We start from the raw sequence: 20,331 nt of genomic DNA, 5'->3' as shown, positions 1-20,331 counted from the left end.
TCCTTGAGAAATGTCATAAATGCAATACAAACGAGAATGCAGAAGGCTGTTATTTTGTGTGTGTGTGTGTGAGAGAGAGCACGTACAAAGACACAGCCTTCAAATTTCACGACTCAGCGGAAATAGTTGAGAGTGTTAAGGAAAAGATCTATGAGCCTGCATCAGCACCACGCATCTCCCCTTCCTTCTGTGAGCAAACAGAGTACTATACCTGATGCTGCAAGAGATTGTGTTGATGCTCATGACTGGAAAGGCTAGAAGAGCTTTTCAGACTCTGGGTGATGCTGATTGTAGAGACTGGAGACGACAGGACTACTGCAATGGCTTGTGCAGTTGCTAAAAGCCCTGCTTGGAAATCTGATGTTCTGCTCTCCTTCACAGTATCATGTCTGCAGATGGCATGAACTGTGTGCACATGGGCCTTGGACGTTTGAGCGGAGACGTGTGCCAGTTCCAGGCTAAGGTGGCTCTGTTGCATCCGGTGTGGGGACACAGAACAATGTTCAGGGTGGGGCAGGCTGTATGTGCAGGCTCACATTCTTCTGGGCAGGCTCTGCTGTGATGAAAATTTGAGACACGGAAAGAGAATGTAAAGAAGCTAGAAGTGGGAGCAGCAGAAGTGCGGTTGGTACCTTGGTGTGTGGGATGGTGTGGTCACACTCACTGCTGGAAACACCCCAAAGAGTGAAAATCAAAAATGGGTGTTAAACTTAACAGAACACTAAATTATTTTACAAAAAGAACCCTGTTATATTTCTCTAAGTGGTGGTCCTATGGGACATAGATATGAAAAATTATTTTAATGAATGTAGAATGTACATACAGAAAAGTATTCCTAGGAAGCCTATGAACAATCTCACTTTTCTCCATCAGTTGGGAGTGTCTAGTGTGGGTGTGGTGATACACATTATTTATGTTTTATTAAAAGCTTGCCTGGGGATTCAGAAAGCAAAGTCAGCCACAAGCTACAGACGCCCGGTGGTAGTACATACCCACCCACCATACCTCTTGGTTCTCTTGATAGGATTCTGGTCTGTATTCTTCAGGTGCCTCTGGGGCTGCGAATCAGTGCTCAAACACTTGACTGTATGTCTGTCATTCACTTATTCACTTAAGCTATCTGGTCCACCCCTAGAAGATACCCAGACTAGAAACCAGGGTGTTTCTCACCCATTTTCATCTTCTGCCTGGGCTTTTCCACCATGTCCATATTATGAGTAGATCACTAGATCCAAACAGCACTTTAAAGCTGAATGAGGAAAAAACAATGGTTTTCACCCTCTGTACCTCATAAATTCCATGTCTGATCTCAGTTCCCATGGAGAGGCTAATAGATTGATAAAGGAACCTAAGGGAACCCTCTCCACCAAGCAACCATGCCATGTTGGGCTTTGAGAGATGGCTAGCTGATGAGTGGAGGTGCATGGGTGTGTGTGTGCAGTTTTTCATGTACCATTGAGAGAAGAATGGCCCTTCTCCACAGCAGGAGGTTAGCTTTGTTGCTTAGCATGCAATTTCAGGAGAGTGATATACAGAGTGATGGGGAAGAGAGGGATCAACCAGATAGCCACCCAGAGCAGCTGTGTCAATCCTGGTGACCCATTGGGTGGCAGATGTTACAACTCTTATCCAAACCCTAGGTTGCAGAGCACAGAATAGCAACTAATTTGAATTTTGGATTTGCCAGACTGGCCAGGACAGGAACAGGACATTTCGCATTCAAGCAACAGCAGAATACCATTGTAATTTTCAGAAGTGGTCTACGCAATAAGAGATATTTTGAGCATGGATATTCAGTGATCTTCTGATCTCAATAAAAAGCTTAACTCTGAGCCTTAGTAATTGTGCAAAGGTGATATGTTTTTAAGTACTCACAAAAAAAATCAACACGAAATATTACTCCTCCCTTCATGTAGCACTGTCACAGAGTACCTGTTCAGTTGTGGTTGTAGTAACTCAAAATCCGTCTCAGCATTACATGACTTGTTTCTCCAGTATAAAGACTTAATGCCTGAACTGTGTTAAGAGCGGAACAGTAGAATATTTGAGTGCTGACTTTGGTCTTTGCACGTGTCTATGTATGTGCCACTGTGAGGAGGGCATGTATCCATATTAGCATCTAGAATGTAAGACAGAGATATTTTGGCACCAGGACAGGCAGACCTGGAGAAGATGGAGTTATTTCTTGATATCCTTTGGGAACTGGCTCTAGGACTTTCCTTCCCTCAGTTAAGAAGTGCATGGATTACTAACCCCTTATTTAAAATGTGTAGTGCTCATGAGCAACCTCTGGGTAGCTTCCCATGTACTTTATATCAGCACTAGATTGCTTATTACCTGATATAAGATACAGTCAAAGGAATGAATGGTTTTACTGCATTGCTAAAGTAATACAGATTCTGTGTGCATCAAGTCAGACAGTCTAAAAATTAATTTTTGACCTGGGTTGGTTGAATTCACGGATGCAAAAAAATCCACGAATTTGGAAGACCATCTTTACTGTTGGATTGACATATCTTTCTTTTTCGAAATTGCTTTAATTCTAAGAAAATAGCCTGTGAAAGGCTTCTTCGAGACTCCTGTGTTGGCTGAGGAGGATCCCTTCTGCTAGAATGGGCAGCTGCGTCTTTCAATTCAAGTGAAAACCCCACCTATCAAATTGGGTCTTAGTTCAGGTTCTATTGAAGAACATTTTGGAGTCTCTGAGATTGTTTTCATGTGACAAAATGTCAATTATTTCAGGCTCTCATAGCTACAGTATTTTATTGATAGTGTATCTGAGCATTTGGGAGTGGGACAGGCTTCATGCTTTGCCTAGATCCTGGGATTAGAAGCTCATTAAGGAGATCCATCTCTGGGTTTCTTTTCCTATCCTGGCTTTATCTTTTGGCCAGCGCCTCTCTAGTGGCTTATTATTCTTACATCCAGTAATTTCAGTGCATAGTGAGTTTTCTATTACCATTTTTTTTCTAGATAGGGTTATTCTGTGTAGCTTTGGCTGTTCTGGAACTTGCTTTGTAGACCAGGCTGGTCTCAAACTCAGTGATCTGCCCCATCTGCTTCCCAAGTGCTGGGATTAAAGACATGCACCACCATGCTCAGATGAGTTTTTTTTAATTACTATTATGGTATAATATACCATATGATTTACCAAGAACTTAATGGTTTCAAACACCCATTTATTAGCCCCCATTGTATAAAGCAGCAGAAACTGCACTGCTCAGGGTCTCATGAAAGAGAGTTAAGGCGTTGTCCAGGTTAGAATCTCATCTTGAGTAGGGACACCTGCAAGCTCCTTCAGGCAGTTGCTTTATCTCATCTCTTGTCACAAGACTGTCTTCTCTGCCCCTTTGCTGCTTGGCAGCTGGGCATAGCATTCAGCTTCCAGAGTCTGCCACACTTGGCTCGTGTGACTCTTCATCTTCAAGTCAGCTATAGCACGTGAAGTCTGCCTATGCTTCTAATTGCTCTGATGCTATCTTCTGCCACCAGCTGGAAGAGACACTGCTTTTAGAGATCTTACTTGATTTGACTAAGTACACACAAATAATGGCTGTATCTTTGGCCAGCTGAGTTAGAGTCAAAGCTCATGTTTATCTCTGGGGGCAGGGGTAATCCCTTCATATCAGTGCATAGATTAGTGTTTGAAAAACCAGGGTACAGACACCTTAGGGTTATCTTCAGGTTTCTGCCTGTCACATAGTGGAATTACAGTCTTCTAAAACTAGAAAGTTCTACAAAGCCTTAGCCTTGAGTGTCACTCATGATGGGGTCATTTGTCCTTCCTGAACTATTTGCTATGACCTTGCGAGGGCTTGGAAAGAGCTGATTGGCTAGACGAGGCCCATATTTGACCCTGGGAATGCTGTTTATAGTAGATAATTGGATGCTGGTCTCTGGAAGCATGAGCTCCCAGGTAATTTTCCTCTTGGCTGGACCACTGCAGGATGCCACTGGACATTTTTTTTCCTCCTGATTTGGTTTTGGGTTGAAGTAAAGTGACCTTGTTCCCCTACCAAGGGTTCTTCCTCAACTGGAGCAGTGTCCTGTGATTCATTTAATTTTAGCCACCTCTTGTTGTCAGTGTGAGCGGGGACCTCTTGTGGCCAGGGTTGTCATGGTGTGAGCCCTAGTTCTCATTCCCAGGTGACTCAGGCATATAGCAAAGAAACGGGGCTGCTTCTGGGCCTGGTATTCTGCCCTGACCTTCAGAAGTCACTCTCCATCCTGACTGGGAACCAGGTCTGGAGGCCTCACCTTCAAGGGAGCCCCAAATGGCACTGTAAGAAAGAAGCCATGCCCCGGTGCCCACTTTTTTTTGGTACGACACTCTCTTGGAGAAGCAGCTAAGTCACCCATGTTTACTTCCTGCTATCAGCTGTCCCCACTTTTGTCACTCAGCTGGGGTGTGGCCTCCTTCCCTCTTGTTCTTTGCTCCACTTATGACATCTCCATCCTTTTCCCTTGTTCCCCTCTGTATTTATTCCTCTTTGGACCACTAATTCCTCCTTTTTTTGTGAGAGAAGAGAAGGGGCTGTTCAGTTCCATATCTGTGAGGGGTGGAAACAATATGGGTCATGGGTTTTCCACGAAGATAAAGTCTATGACTATCTCTTTCATTTAATGTAAATATGTATACATGTCTGTGGGTCCCAAGGCCAAATTTTGTCTGGGAGTTTTGGCTATTGGGATTTTTTTCCCTAATGAGTAATTATGATTCCAGCAGTATTTGCTGAGAGGCAGATGTATAACTTAGCCCCAGCGTTGTTGCAGAGAGTGGAGCAGGGGCTGGGTGGACAAATGAGCTCTGTCACCCCAACATGCAAGAGGTTCACAGGGATGTGAATTGAAACTTAGAGCAGTGTTATTAACCTCCCTAATGCTGTGACCCTTGAATTACAGTTCCTCATGTTGCAGTGACCCCACAACCATAAACTTACTTTTGTTGTACTTCAAAACTGTAATTTTACTACTGTTATAAATAATAATGTTAATATCTGTGTTTTCTGATGGTTTTAGGTGGCCACCGTGATAGGGTCATTTGACCTCTAGAGCAGTCACGACCCATGAGTTGAGAACTGCTGTCCTAAAGCTTGGTAGTTCTTGCATGGTATCCTTTGCATATTAGGACATTGCTTTTCTTAGGGCCACAAATCTCAAACTTCAGGGCAAGACTATGAGTTTTCTTATTTTCTTTTAATTATTTATTTATTATGTATACAGTATTCTGCCTCCATGTATGTCTGCATGACAAAAGAGGGCACCAGATCTCATAGATGGTTGTGAGCCACCATGTGGTTGCTGGGAACTGAACTCAGGTCCTCTGGAAGAGCAGCCAGTGCTCTTAACCTCCTAGCCATCTCTTCAGCCCCCAGAGTTTTCTCATTTTCTAACAAAACATTAGTGTTTGAGTAAATACCTAATGATTCCCAGTGTGACCTTTCACCCTTAATGACACAAGAGGTGTCAGTTATTTCATATGACTTCTATTAGGAGAGTTCATGGGTTCCAATATTCACCAATATCTAGAATGTGGGTTAAGGTAGTGTCTTCAGATATAAGAAAGGGCTGGGGACTGGCATAGATAGACGGTTTTCTCAGTGACACAGAATGAACCAAGTAAGGGATCATTAGTCTTCCATACTGTCCACTTCCTATCAGTTTAGTCATTTTTCATGATTTAGTTTTTAGGTGTGTAAATGTCTGCCATGTCAGTGCAGTACCTCTGGAGGCCAGAAGTTGTCGCCCTGGAGCGCTCCTGTAGCTGGAGTTAGAGGAGGTTGTAAGTTATTTGGTCTGGTGCTGGGGACTTTATGTGAGTCCAAGTGCCAGCTATGAGTAAATAAAAATAAAACTGATAGGTAATGGCGGTTTGTCTTTCTGATTGACTCTGCCATACAAAGTGTGGTGGTATCTTGGTTGTACAAATAAAGAGTGTCTGAAGACCAGAGGGTGGAGCTTGCCATTAGGTAACCATAGAGGTCTGGAGGTCTGGACAGACAGACAGACATGGAGTGAAATGACTGGGAGGAGAAAGGAATATGGACAGGAGGGAAGAGGAACTTGCTCTTTTTTCTACTGAGGTAAAGGTGATTTTGGCTTGCTCCTTCTCTCTGATCTCTCAGCGTTTTCCCCTATGTCTGACTCTGGGTTTTTATTGTTGAGACCAATTAGAACTCCCGTTGCAACAATGAGCTCGTAGAATGACAAATGGAGATACTGTCCCAGTCCTCGGAGAGCCGGAAAAGAGCCCACAAACAAGTAGACCACCTCGGCAATTGCCAACTTGCCAGATATGGACAGCTTGAGAGAGGAAAGGTTCCTTTTGGCTCATGGCTTCAGGAGGTTCCATCTGCCGTGGTAGGGGATAGCATGGCAGGTAGGAAGAAAAGGGAAGTCTGTTGGTCACCTGGCTTGCTTCTCTTCCCAGCTTTCCCAGGTGCTCCCATAGGGTCCCGGGGCCTGGGAATGTTGGAGCAGGGAGCCAGTGAACGAACAGACGCAAAGGAAAGGTCTCCTGTGCTTGTTGTTTGTGTGTGTGTGTGTGGAGGGGGATTGGGAGTTTATGCCCATGATCATGCAAACGGGGAATTAGAGCGGTAAGTGGACATTTGAGAACTGACCCGTATCCTGGGTTTCACCCCTGTCCAGTCTGTTTCACAGCAATCTGAGGTCTGCAAACACGCCCTGGAAACGTAAAGGAATGCGAAGGTGCCACAAAACCCCTTCCTAGAAACCAAATGTGAATGTTTCCCACTCTGTAATTGCACGCTCACAGATGAAGGCATCTTAAAATAGTTCTTATTATCCATCCCACCCATGTGGGTGTTCGCTATCTTAGCCCAACTCGAGCGGGACCTGAGTAATTGCAGAGAAGGGAAAATGAGTATTTTTCTAAAACAAGTCGCATAGGCTCTATTGTGTGTGTGGGAAAAGTTAACTTGAGGAAACCACCCTAGGCTGTGCAGACCTCTCTCTAGCTCACTTCTCTCACACAGTATGGCGGAGAGGCAGGAGTAACTGCCATTCCCAAGAGGATCGTTGCCCGTCGCTCTGGCTCCCTCCTGATTTTAGATGCCCGACTGTGGGGGCTTTGGAAGTAAACCTGAGAAAGCATCAGCAGGCTGGCCAGAGCCGTTGTCTAGGGGCACCATGGGCCGGTAGGATATCAAAGTCATATCTGAGAAGGGCTGGAGCCAAGGTAGCTTTCAGAGCGCTCCTTCGTTTTTCTGTAAAAGGGAAAGCATGTCTTTGCGTGAAAGGTCACTAAGTCGTGTGTGACTGATTAGTGAGTGAGGCACGGTTGTCACCCTCTCCTTGGGCTTTCCTTTTCTTTCTGGCATAGGCTTAGGAAAATAATATCTGTTGCTATTTGCTGGCTTGTTAGCTGTTTCCTCACTTGTAACGTGTAGTCTTCCCACCAGCCACCTGAGTCCCCAGCTGTCTCAGCCCCCAAATAACACACGAAACACTATATTAATTATGAAGCTGTTGGTCATTTGCTTGGTTTCTTATTGGCTAGCTCTGACTTAATTATTAACTCCTAACTGCTAATGTGAGTGTTTCCATGTGGTCTTCTCTTTCTGGAGAAAAGGGCCCGAACTTCTTGTTTCTCTCACATCCTACATCGTGACTGACTGTGCCTCTGTTTCCCAGAATCCTCCTGGACTCCTAGTCCTACCTATCTTGCTTCCCTGTTGGCCAGCAGTGCTTTATTTAATCAACCAATAAGACAACATATACACAGAAGGACTTCTCCCATCACTCACTGGGCTTAGAAGCTCCAGGAGGGAAGAAGCTGATGTCATTCTCTTAGCCTCCTTGCGAGTCTAGCTCTTGCTTGAGCAGTCAAGTGGCATGTGGTTAGCACATCTTCACAGATCCTGCCAGTGCAGTGAAGCATCCCAGGCTTTCTTGGGATAGCTCTACAGTGCTTCATCCTGATTGGATAGACAAGGGATCTCCCATCATTCCTTGGGTAGATATGTATGTGTCAGTGGCCTCTGCTTTCCACAGTTAAGTCTCTGCACTGCTACCTTGGGGTCCTAGGTCACTGTGTGATGCATTCCACACAGACCCATCCCACACAGCGGGTCCATGTGAGGAGGACTCTGCTGAGGAAGGGCTGTGGTGCTGAGTGACAGGGGATGGGATGGCATGACAGATGAGCTGCTAAGATCCTTCCATTTTGCTTCCTTGTTTTTGGTTCCCTTCTGCTTAGAGGCAGCCTCCCTGTATTTGATGTCTTGTCCCGTTTTTAGTCCTTCTTACACTCATTCCTTTATGCTTGGTTCTACCCAGTGTCTCAGAGAGGAGCAACTCATGCAAATAGATCTCCTGTGTGAAGAGAACCATACCTCTCCCCCCAAAGCAACACATTTCCCATTCTGAATTTGCATTTTGAAGCCAAGACATGCTTAAATATTCTGGCTGGTTTAATTCAGCAGTCCCTTCCATAAGCCAGTGTCTCTCAGCAGAGGCCATTCTCTGTTCATTAGCATTTAAAAGTTTAAAGATGACAAAATATCATATGAGGTCCAAACTCCCTGTATTATTATGTATTTACCATCTTTATGTGGCTTGTCCTTTTTATATTGTTTTACTTAAAGACTTTATTATTTTAAGTTATTTATGATGATAATGATAATGACTGTCTATACCCATTTTTCTACTGTATTTTTTGTTTTGTTTTGTTTTTTGAGACTGGGTTTCTCTGTATTGTTTTGGAGGCTGTCCTGGAACTCAATCTGTAGACCAGGCTGGCCTCAAACTCACAGAGATCTGCCTGCCTCTGCCTCCCGAGTGCTGGCATTAAAGGTGTGCACCACCAATGTCCGGCTTACTGTGTTTCTTCAAAGGTTTTCTAGGTCTGGACCACTTTACTAAACCACATTCTCTAAACTGCTAAGCGGTGGCTGGGCCCTCCACTGCTCCATGGCATGGTGGCGGGCTCCATCCCCTTTGGGTCCGTGAGAGCAGATCCTTGCACTTTAGGTCCACCCTGGAGCCTGTCTGTCTGCCCCAGCTCCAGTAGGCGTTTTGTTTTGTTTTGTTTTCTACCTAGTCTCCTGCCACAGAGTAGCATGCTGTTTGCCGCCCATAACCCCCACAGAAGTGTTTAATAGCAGGGCCTCTTGAAAGAGCGGAGCCTCTTTAGGCAGAACCTACCCGAAAGACCACTTTTGAACCTCCACATTGGATACCATAATTGCTTGACTCTCCCTGCTATTTCCAGGCTGTAACATCCAGTCTGTCTCCTAGATAGGGTCTACAAGCTTCCGAGTCGGATGTACCCTGGCGTATTGGCGGCCCTCGCTGTTTGTGTAACTTGAGTCTTTGGTTCAGCTCCAGACCCAAGTCTAGGTACCCGCTTGTGCCAAGTTCTGCCCCTCCATCCGTAGTTATATGTACGTGCTTGCTTTTCTCTCCATTCAAGTTGGAAGGGGAATTTCAAAGTCATCTAGACTGAGGCTCCTGGTAGCCAGGTGCAGAAATGAACCCCTGGGGGGCAAAATGGTGAGTCATGATTGCTACATCACGCGGCCTGTCCATGCTGCCTGTCCACACGGCCAGACCTCTTCCCAGCAGCTGCTGTTGGGGGCATTCCAACCTGACCGGTCAGTCCTGGAGTGGCAGCCACCTACTGGCACTTCCATAAAGTGCTTTCCTCACCCTCCCTCAGTTTACCTGGGAGCAGCCCTCGCAGAGTGTGAGGAGTTTTATGTTAGTATGAGACAGTCGTAGGTAGAGTGTGGGCTGAGGCTGGGGTGAAAAGGCATATACAGCGCGAGCTAGGGCATTTGGGGGGTCAGGGTCTAAGTATGGATGTGTGGCGTTGGAAGCAGGGGTGTGGGAGGTCGTGCGTGTGTAGGTATGTGGGACAGGCAGGGGTGGAGCTGTGGAGTGGGATGCTCCAGGGTGGGCCTGTGTGGCATATGTGAGAGGCGGGTAGTGTGAGCATGCGTATGTTTGGAAGATTTGGGCAGGAGAAAGTCTGATTGCCCTGCTACCCATGACTACCCTGCCACGGCTGGAGGTAGGTGGGTGGAACCACTCCTGTGACCTGCTGAGCTGTCCCACTGTGGGGTGGCAGTGGCCAGCCCGGATTCGGGCGCATGACTCATACTCACCTGCCAGGGGAATCAATTTGCTGGGCTGCTGCATCATAGGTGCGTCAGTCTGCATGACTTGTTCTTACTAAGAACCTGGGGGAAATTTCAAATGCGACATGAAGGGGTAGGCGGGAGATTGTACCGTAGGCTGGAAACGATCAATTGGTCTCCCTCAAGTAGCTGAGTTAGGCTAAAGGGACCAGGGCTGTCTCCCTAGGCTCTGCTCCTTAAAGGAGGCAGCCGCAGCCGCAGCAGCATCCCCGGCAAGAGAAGTAACTTTAGAAGCCCTGCACAGCTGGGTGAGGGAGCCCAGAAGCCCCTCCTAGATGCCAGACAGCCTCGGCAGCAGTAACGCTTTGTGTGCTGCGGTCTGCCGCCGTCTGTCTTGGAGGGACGGTGGCTTTTATGAATGGTAGCCTGGGAGTGGCCTAATATCTGGCTCCTGATGTCAGCACAGTGAATGAAACAGTTGCGCTCGTAAAGGCTCTCCACTTGGGAAGCAGACACCTTCTGAGATTGGCTCTCCAGATGCAGTTGTCTCTTGCTGACGACATCACAGGTCCCATGTGTCACAGATAAACCGTATGCGTGAGGATTTCAGTGAGCCAGAAATTGAGGCTGCACGTGGACCAATGCGCATCTCTGTCTCGGGCACCAGCTCCTTTGCCTGAAGCAGCTGCAGGCAGCCAGGAGACCCTTTTCCTGCCAGGCACCGGACGAAGGTGCTGGGGAGCTACAGACTCAGCGCTGTGTGTCAGACGTCCACTTAGCTGGCTTCATGTTCTGCTTTTGTTGGCAGAATTCCTTGCTGAAGCTCCAAGCCCTCGAATCTGATCTGTGCTCCGCGTTTCTGACGAACCAGGAAGAAGATGGCCCGGTGCACGGAGTTAAGGATCCAGCCCCAGCTACCACCCAGAGTGTGCCTGCCGACAGCGGCGTGGATTCTGCAGGTAAGAGGCAGAGTCTGGGGATGTCCCCAAAAGTACTCTGGAGACAGCCTAGCCTCCACTTGGACTCCTGAGGGAAATGATGTAACATCAAAGTCCAAGCCCGAGGGCATGGTGAGAGAGAACATGAGGATTTAGGATTAGCTGCAAGGCAGACTTGCCTAAGAGTCAGCTGAAAGCGCGGGTCACAACTTCCTGTCATTTTTCTGGTTGTTCTGTGAGGAGCAGTGTTCGCTTACATTACTAGCTGTAGATGGTCTGTTCCATCTTAAAACTTAACATGCTTTTGAAGCACTGAGGACCCTGGGACTTTCAACCCCAGTATCCTCTCTGTTTAACTGATCGTAGGATGATCATTAAACGGAGCAGGGGCGAGTGTTTGGCTCTCGGCTCATTCTGATCATGCATACTTGTTCTTGCTTCTGTATTTTCATTTCAAAAAGTCTCAAAACGTGTCTGATTTGTGTGTGGGGGGGGGGGCGGTTGCTTTCTGGTTTTAATCCCGGGGATGGCTGATTGGCTAGCCAACAGAAGGCAAACGAATGCTCTCAGGAGGAATTAGAGAGGGCAGAAACACCAATTTACCTGAGTAGAAATGAAGAGGGGGCTTATCCTTCTCTCTACAATTAGGCTAGAGGCTTGCAGGCAGTTCACTGAATTGGGTGGGGGGGGGTAGGAAAAGGGCTTAGGTGAGCTAGCTGCAGGAGATGCCCCTAATCTCCAGGAGTTGGAGGAGGAGATTGAAAATGGCGATTTGAGTCAGAAGCACAAAGAGCAAGCAGTCCTTAACACACTTCTGTTTAAGAGCACGCCGTGTGGTCAAAGCAAGCTGAATGGTCATCGGCCGTGTTGGGATTTGTTTTCGTAACTGTGGCTGTAGGAGTCGCTAAGGGTAGATATCCTTGTTATTTGTGTTCCTACGAGGTGGGTACTGTTTAGACACTTCATGATTAAAGACCCACTGAAATGAACTGTGACAATAATACTCAGAGTGAGGACCCAAGGCCTAGTGGGACATAGCTGGCGAGTGGCAAAAGACTCCCCTGTGGCCACGTGTCGTTAATAGTTGGTGGCCTTCTTGGGTTGTAGGTAAGCTCTGCTCCAGTGCGTTTGGGTCAAATACAGGTAGAATGGGGTGGGGGTCCACTCAGTATCTTAAGTCAGATTGTTAGTGGGTCCCTCTTCTTTTTCCCTGTATTTTGTCTCTTCCAAACAAGTAGCACACAGACTATGTACAGAGGTGTCAAGCAAAATTTAAATGAACCTTTGAATTGTCTGATGTTTGGATTAGCTGTCCAAGTATTTAGCATAGAGTGATTAATATTTGTTGCATATTCGATATAGATTTTTTTGGTGTTTTTGTGATGGTTTTTAATTTTTGCAAGTCAAAATTATTTTGCTTTTTTTTTCATTCTGGGATGACTGGATTTTGAACAAGCCTTAAAACCTCCTTGTAAAATGTAAATAAATTCAGAACTTAGGGGGCTGCTCACTGAGAGTCGCATGCAATACTTTTTCTGTGTTTAGTGATAAGCGGTAGGAACAGGCTCGGAGTACAGGGCTTGTGGTTTTCATACTGGATTTTCTTTTCTTTAAATACAGAAAATGTAGAAGTACTCAGAGCTCTGCCAGATAACTAGTTCAGGTAACTAGACTCTGGGAAATATAGAGAGCTAGGTGTTTTCATGGACCCCAGAGAGTTTCTTCATCTACCTGAGGACTTGTCAGGCTGATGGGCATTTGTAAAACGCGTTCATGTGGGGTATGGTTTGGTCTCCCTCACTTCCAAGTCACATTTCCACAGGAAGCCCATACATTTTATGACTCCCTGGTTCCTGTTCAGTTTGTCTTTTGCTAATTAAAATGTAATTACATAATTTGTTTCCATTATTTCCTTCTTCCAATTCCTCCCACCCCCCTAAATTCCTGGCCTCCTCATTCTTGTTATAACTCCCCTCCTCCTCCCCCGCCCCCAACCTGCTGAGTGAATTTAGTATTGCTTGCATGTGCATTGTTTCAGGGCTGACTCCTTTGTATCAGATACCCACTTAGGGGGGTTACTCTCTAAGGGAAGGGCTACTTTTCTTACCCTCAACATCCTACAGTTGCCTGTAGTTCTTTGTCTAGGGGTGGGGCTGTGTGAGATTTCCCTTTCCACAGACTGATTAGCAGTTCTTCATTGATAGGAAGTGTCTATTTGGATTTATGGGGCTATTTTTAAATATTTTGGAATTTTAGGGTGTGTGTGTGTGTGTGTGTGTGCGTGTGTCTGTGTGTGCATGAGTATATATGTGTGCATGCACATGTATTTAAGAGGTGAAAAGAAGACTGCATTAGATTATCATAAATGACCACAAGTCCATCAAAGATTCTATTAACTTAATTTTCTTAAAGTCTTACCCTCTAACCCACGCTCGATGTTAATATAAGAACTAAATTCACCCAGAGATTTCTATAGGATTCCCTGGATATAATTAGCCACCACTATTACTACTAATAGTGAAATTCACAAGTACATATTGATGTCACTGTAAAAAGTGACATCACTTTGTACTTGATTAGTCCATTACTTAGTTATTTAAATTTCACAGCACATGTTTTTGATAATCTGAGGGAAGAGTGGTAGTTCCTTGTCTGATGGCTCCAATAAGTGGTCTTTAGCTTGATTGGCAGGCTTTAAAGTTCCTGCTTGCCCAGCAAGATGCCTGGAATGGCTCTCTGTTCTGTGAAGCTAGTTTCAAAATGTACCTACCACAAGGATGGATTTCCTGACATCCTGTCGGCACAGTGTGTTCTCAGTAGCATCATAGAGGCTTCCTATACACCATAACCACCAAGATTTCCCACATGGAGGTTTTCAGGCTTTACCTTAGACCAGTGGTTCTCAACCTGTGGACTGTGGCCCCTTTGGGAGGTCAAATGACCCTTCCGCAGAGGTTACTAAGACAATCCTGCATATCGGATATTTACATTATGTCTCATAAAAGTAGCAAAATTGTAGTTATGAATTAGCAACGAAAATAATGTTATAGTTGGGTTCACCACAGCATGAAGAACTATATTAAAGGGTCTCAGCATTGGGAAGATTGAGGACTGCTGCCTCAATCAGTCTTGGGAGTCCTAGACTCTCATATTTTATAAGCAGTCTGAGTAATAGGGTCTTCTGGTGAAGTGGATAATGTCTTAGAGAGAGAATTCCAAGGCCTCTGACTGTACTTGTGTTATCAATGGACCACAGGAAATGTATGACTCAGGATCTAAGGCCAATCACCTTCACCCATTAACGTCAAGATGAAAAAGGTATTCATGTGTCAAGGTCACAGGTAGGTGTGATAGTGCATGGCCAAGGAAGGAGCCATAGAAAAATCTCAAGAATACAGAGGTCCCTAGAGTAAAGTAAATTTGAGAGCATTAAAAGGACCATAAACTGTTCTTGCTTATGGAAGATTGTCCAGTTTGGGGACAAAATGTCTCTCATGCTGAGAAGTCACAGTTCCAATAATCTTGCATAGGGCATCCTTCCTGTAACTTGCAAAACACAAAGTGTAAGATACAAACTTATATGGTGTAACGTGTAGTTTTCCCACCAGCTGCCTGGGTCCTGATCTGTCTCAGCTCCCAAATAACACATGAAACACTATATTAATTATGAAGCTGTTTGCTGTTTGCTTGGTTTCTTATTGGCTAGCTCTGACTTAATTATTAACCCATAACTGCTAATCTGAGTATTTCCACATGGTCTTCTCTTGCTGGAAAAAAGGGTTCTGGACCTCTTCTCCCGCATCCTACATCGTGACTGACTGTGCCTCTGTTTCCCAGAATCCTCCTTGACTCCTAGTCCCATCTATCTTGCTTCTCTCTTAGCCAACAGTACTTTATTTAATCAACCAATAAGACAACATATACACAGAAGGACTTCCCCCATCAATGTGAATTGAATCTTTGCATCTCCTTCTAGTTGAAATCTTATTTCCAGTGTAAAAGTCCTTGGAGATGAAGCCTTGTGGATGCAGCCCTCATGAATGGGGCACTTCTAGCAGAAGAATCCAGAAAGCTAGCTGACTGGCTTTCTACTATATTAGGGTACAGTGACAAGCCAGCTATTAGTAACCTGGAAGAGGGCTCTCTCGTTGACTTGATATTGCTAGTGCCTTGACATCAGACTACCACCTGCAGAACTGTGAGAAAAGAACTTTTCTTGTTTACTAGCCCCTTAGTCTCTGGAAGTTTGTCATAGCTGCTTAGACCAACTAAGACAAGTCCATCTGGTAGATGCAGAACTCACTGTAGCTGGATCAGCATTCATCACTTTAGTAAATATTTCTGATCTGGTATTAGTGAGTCTCTATTTTGGTGTCACTGGGTGGAAAATAGTTGGAGAATTGTCTTTACAATGGCTTTCCATTTTGAAGTATGGACAAGGAAATCTACAATGGTATCAGTTTAAAAAATGCCTTTAAAATTATGGGCACAAAATGATGATTTCTTTCTCCAATTCCTGCCAATGTTGAGTCATTTTCTCAGCTTTTCTGTTATATCTGTGTATTCTGCAAAAACTCAAGGACAGTTTGGAATTCCATGTGACTGAGCATAACCCTTGTTCTGTCTCTCAAAGGATAACTGACAAAGTGAACATTCTAGTGAACACTGTCCCCAGAGATAGCTGAACATTCGTTGCTACAAATATTCTTTCAGCAGTATATGGTTCCTTTTTCTAAGATCTTGATTTATAAGTATTGAGTGAGACATTGATCTATACCATCTGTTTTCTCTTAAAGAAGTCTAGGCCTTGTCTTAGTGTGAGTCAAAGTGAGCACTGTCTTCCTATGGCTACTTTAAGATACTGCCCTTGACTAGAGTTGCAAATTACTTGGAAATACCAATGAATCTCCAGATGACAGGGTTACATACCTCAGAATACAAAATTAAACTGTAGGGATGGAGCTAGATGCTGGATAAACTTCCCCAAACTCAGCACCACACCAGGGTACAGTTTATAATTGGATTGTATAGAACAGAAAAGTATCTCAGATGTTCCAGCAGGTGGCCATCATCATTCATATGACTTGTTCCCTTATCTCCCTGAGTGCCAGCTTCAGATAGACTCTGAAGGTTGGGTTTTAGAGAGGATCTATATCATTCCAACCTCAGAAGCTCACATGGTCCCCAAATACCTCTTAGATGCTTTATTACTTATATGGTCATATAGAGCTACATGGGTTTTTGTGTGTATATGTGCCTGAAAAAGTTTTCTTGAACCATGTATGTATGTATGTATGTATGTATGTATATATGTATGTATGTGTGTGTATTTATATATAATTTTGTTTATTTGAGACACACATACATATAAAATTTTATTTGAGATAAAGTTTCTCTGTGTAATAGCCCTGGCTGTCCTGGTCCTCGCTCTGTAAGCCAGGCTGATCTCAAACTCAGAGATCCACCTGCCTCTGCATCCCAAGTGCTGGCATTTTAATATTATATATACATACATACACATACTTTTTTATGTATATGATTTTTTTTGCCTGCATGTAAATATGTATGTGCACCATGTTGCAGTGCCTATGGAAGCTAGAAGAAGGTGTTGGACCCTCTGGAACTGGAGTTACATTGCTTGTGAGTTACATAGCTTGTGAGCTGCCATGCTGGTGTTGGGAACTGAACTTGGGTCCTTCGTAAGAACAGTGAGTGCTCTTAACCCCTGAATCCTGGGGCCCTTTCTAGAGCCTTTTGTTCTCTCGGGATATACCACCAGTTCAGAATGAAAAAAAAGGTAAAAAGACTACTGCTGTGAAAAATATCACTAATATATTTGTCTTCAGTTGATTTTTCAGCTGGGCTCTATTTCAAGTTGCCTCTGTTGGGCACATTTGACAATACTGGAGATGGATTTGCTAGTCATAACTGGGGCTGGTGGGTGTACCCTTGGCTGCAGGTCAGGCATTCCTGCTATGCAGTCTATGATGCCCTCCCTGACAGAAAACTGCCAGTTCCCCACTGTCCATAAGGCTTAGGCTTGGAAGTGTGCCATATAGCATTTAGTTGATTGACACCAACAAAAATGACCCATGGTCTCTTTGCTTGTTTCCAATGGTTGAATGGATTCATCTACCTTATCCTTCCAATAATCAAGCAAGACTGGTTTCATTATGAGCCACAGATTAAAGAGGGGAAACTAACTGGAGAGTCAGGGCAACTTGCTTGAAGGTGCCACGGGTCGTGGTGGGCAGGGATTGGGAACAAAGGGGACAGCTCCCAATGGAGGCTTCCCCAGTCTCCTCCATTAGCCTTTGCCATCCAGCTCAACTAAGTCCTCACATTACAAATGTTCCACCTTTTTGAAATTAAGTTGTTAGCCTGCTTGCACTTCCTAGACCTGCTTTGTTTTGAAACTGACTATTTAAATCTGTTCTTAGGCTGAAACTTTAAGACGCAGATCTGTGGCTAATTTGTTTTAGCTCACTATCCCCGCGGTCATTTTAGCTTCTCCGATCAGAACTGCCCGCAGGCACTTGTGGCTTTCTTGAGTGTGCTGCCTGATCCCTGCTGGATTCAATTAGAATTTTATTCACAAATATGGACAGAGGTAGTTTAATATTTTAACAGGTGTTATCATTTATGGGCATGAGACAGGGCAAAAGGAACAGGGACCCCTTTCCTCAATTCTCATAACACCACGGAAATCTACAATGGTATCAGTTCAAAAAATGAATTAGTGTCTTTTAAACCATGAGCATAAACTGCTTATTTTAACAAAAGGATGATGCCTTTAGAATTGTTTCCCAAGCCATTCCTGCTGATGTCACTTTCTCTGCTTCTCTGTCGTATCTGTGTATTCTGTAAGAACGTAAAGTCTGTCAGGATAGTGCCACTCTGCACTTCCACTGACAGAGTGTCAGGGAAGCAGGAAAGAACCTGAGAGAGAGATGCATGGCATCCCAGAAAAGAGGAATGAGGCAAGATCTTCTGAACAGATTGGGAACCCGGCAAGGGGTGGGGAGGAGTGGGAGCTGGGAAGAAGAGAGGGAGGGAAGAGAAAGAGAGAGTAGGTCATGGGGGAACAGGAAGGTTGAGTGGGGGGGGGTAGGGTAGGGGGAGAACAGGATGAGAAATACCATAAAAGAGGGAGTCATAGGTTAGAAGAGAGATCTGGCACCAGTAAGACCTCTAGTGATCTAAAGGGATGACACCAACTGGCAAGCTAAGCGATAGTGGAGAGACCACCTTAAATGCCCCTGCCTGATAATGAACTTGACGTCTACACTACATGCCATCCTAAAACCTTCATCCAGTGACTTATGGAAGCAGAGGCAAACACCCACAGTTAAACACTGAACTGAACCCATGGAACCCAGTGACAGAGAGAGAGAAGTGATGAGCAAATTGGCAAAGAATGGGCTGGCAAAACCAGCAGAGACAGCTGATCTGAACAAGGGAGAGTTCTTGGACCCCAGACCGACAGCTGGGAGGCCAGCATGGGACTGATCCAGACTCTCCGAGTGTGAGAATCAGTGAGGAGGCCTGGGCAACCTATGGGGCCCTGGACAGTAGATCAGTGTTTATCCCTGGCATACAAACTGACTTTGTGTGTCCTTAACACAAAGAGGGATGCTCTCTCAGCCTGGACTCTTAGGGGAGTGCCTGGACCCTGCCCTGATGAAATGACAGACTCTGGATATCCCCTATGTGGAAGGAAGTGGGGATAGGGTAGGAGGCTGGGGGGGGATGGGGAGGTTGCTGGAGGAGGGCAGGGAGAGGGAACTGGGATTGACATGTGAAGCAAGCTATTTAAAATTAAAGTAATAAAAAAAAAGAACAACAACAACAAAAGATTGTAAAGTCTGTTGCCCATCAAGCTAATAACGCAGTGCTTACTACACATTGAGAGCAGATGGGTCTGTTCCCTCTAGCTCCATCCCCACTGGTCCAGACTGCAAGTCATCTGCTGTTGTGGTGCCTCCCAGTGTTTGAGACCTTGACCTGAGGCTGTCTGGTGTTTCACTCATTAAAAATGATCTATAGCTGTGGCTGGAGAGACAGCTCAGCACTTAAGATCACTGGCCGCTCTTCCACAGGATCCTGGTTCAATTCCCAGCACCCACATGGCGATTCACAACTGCCTGTAACTCCAGTTCTAGGGGATCCCATACCCTCTTCTGGCCTCCCTGGGTACCAGACATATATGTGGCACTCAGTAGATAAGCAGCCATATATATCTTTTAAAAAAAGATGCACCTACAAACTCACATTTAACGCTATGCACTTCCTCTTCGATGCCTTTTAGAAATGTAAAGTAAGATTAATCTAGGATCTGTTTGCAAGCATCGGTACTGACATGTCTGTCAAAAAGATATTAATTCAACTTTGCTCTTTGCTACATATGTCAAGAGACTTTGTGTTCATTGCAGAGCACCACCGAGTTATTTGGTTTTATTTTTAGATGACCTTGGTATGAAAATTAGACTGTAGTCATATTGAAAGGCCAAATGCGTTAATATTTGTTGTTCAGCTTTGTCCTGAAGTAATAGTTCCTCAGACATCTCCATGAGCTGGATTGGTGACCTTGCACAGGCTGTTTAATCTTCCATCATGCCTCAGTTTCCTTTTCTTTAAGATGGTAGAAAGGACACTAGTCTTAGTTTTGTTGTGAAATTACAAGGAATACTATGTGTGAAACACTCCACATATCAATCATGGTAAATATTCAAGAAATGTTAGCTATTGTTATTTTAACTTTGATTTAAATTGTGTGTGTGTACATACATGTCCTTATGATCTTGTGGAGGTCAAAAAGGCAACCTTTCAATTCTGTCTTTCAATGTGGTTCCTGGGGACTGGATTCAAGTTTTAAGACTTGGCAACAAATGCTTTTGCCCACCTAGCGTTTCTCCACTGCCTAGCTATCATTATTTGACAGGTGGCCATTCTCACCCAATTCAGAATTTACTTTCCATTGGTTCCACCTTGTGATGATTACATTTGTCTCTAGGTACCGACTGTCTCATAATTTGTAACATTTTCAGGGTGTGGGCACAACATTCACAGTTCATTTTGCAGGTCCCCTCCAGGGTTAAATTTGGTTGATGGTATACTATTTTCCTTAAGCAGAGCCCATATCTATAGCACCAATAATCTGTAGAGCAGATGGCTGAATAATCCCCACTGTTAAAGTTGACACTACATTTGTTGCAATACAGTCTAGCCTGTGCTCTGCCAATGGCATGACCTGGCCCTCTGAGTTCTGCTCATTTTCTCTCCTGGGCTAT

The 20,331-nt window shown here is 44.8% G+C and overlaps 1 protein-coding gene across 5 annotated transcripts in view; it reads left to right on the top strand.

Annotated features, from left to right (window-relative positions):
• Positions 1–20,331, top strand: part of Fam13c (family with sequence similarity 13 member C) — a 104,505-nt gene that overhangs the window by 57,724 nt on the left and 26,450 nt on the right. For 3 of the 5 annotated variants that reach the window (XM_005070785.4, XM_005070784.4, XM_005070783.4), the window contains one exon: positions 10,912–11,062. In XM_005070785.4, coding sequence (XP_005070842.1) covers positions 10,912–11,062 — 151 coding nt within the window. The remainder of the gene's footprint in view (positions 1–10,911; positions 11,063–20,331) is intronic. The other 2 variants (XM_005070786.4, XM_005070787.4) reach the window with 1 other exon arrangement.

The sequence above is a fragment of the Mesocricetus auratus genome, unplaced genomic scaffold, assembly GCF_017639785.1.
Source record: "Mesocricetus auratus isolate SY011 unplaced genomic scaffold, BCM_Maur_2.0 Super-Scaffold_100027, whole genome shotgun sequence".
Lineage (NCBI taxonomy): Eukaryota > Metazoa > Chordata > Mammalia > Rodentia > Cricetidae > Mesocricetus > Mesocricetus auratus.
The sequence above is the reverse complement of the archived record's forward strand: the minus strand, read 5'-3'. Positions and strand labels throughout refer to the sequence as shown.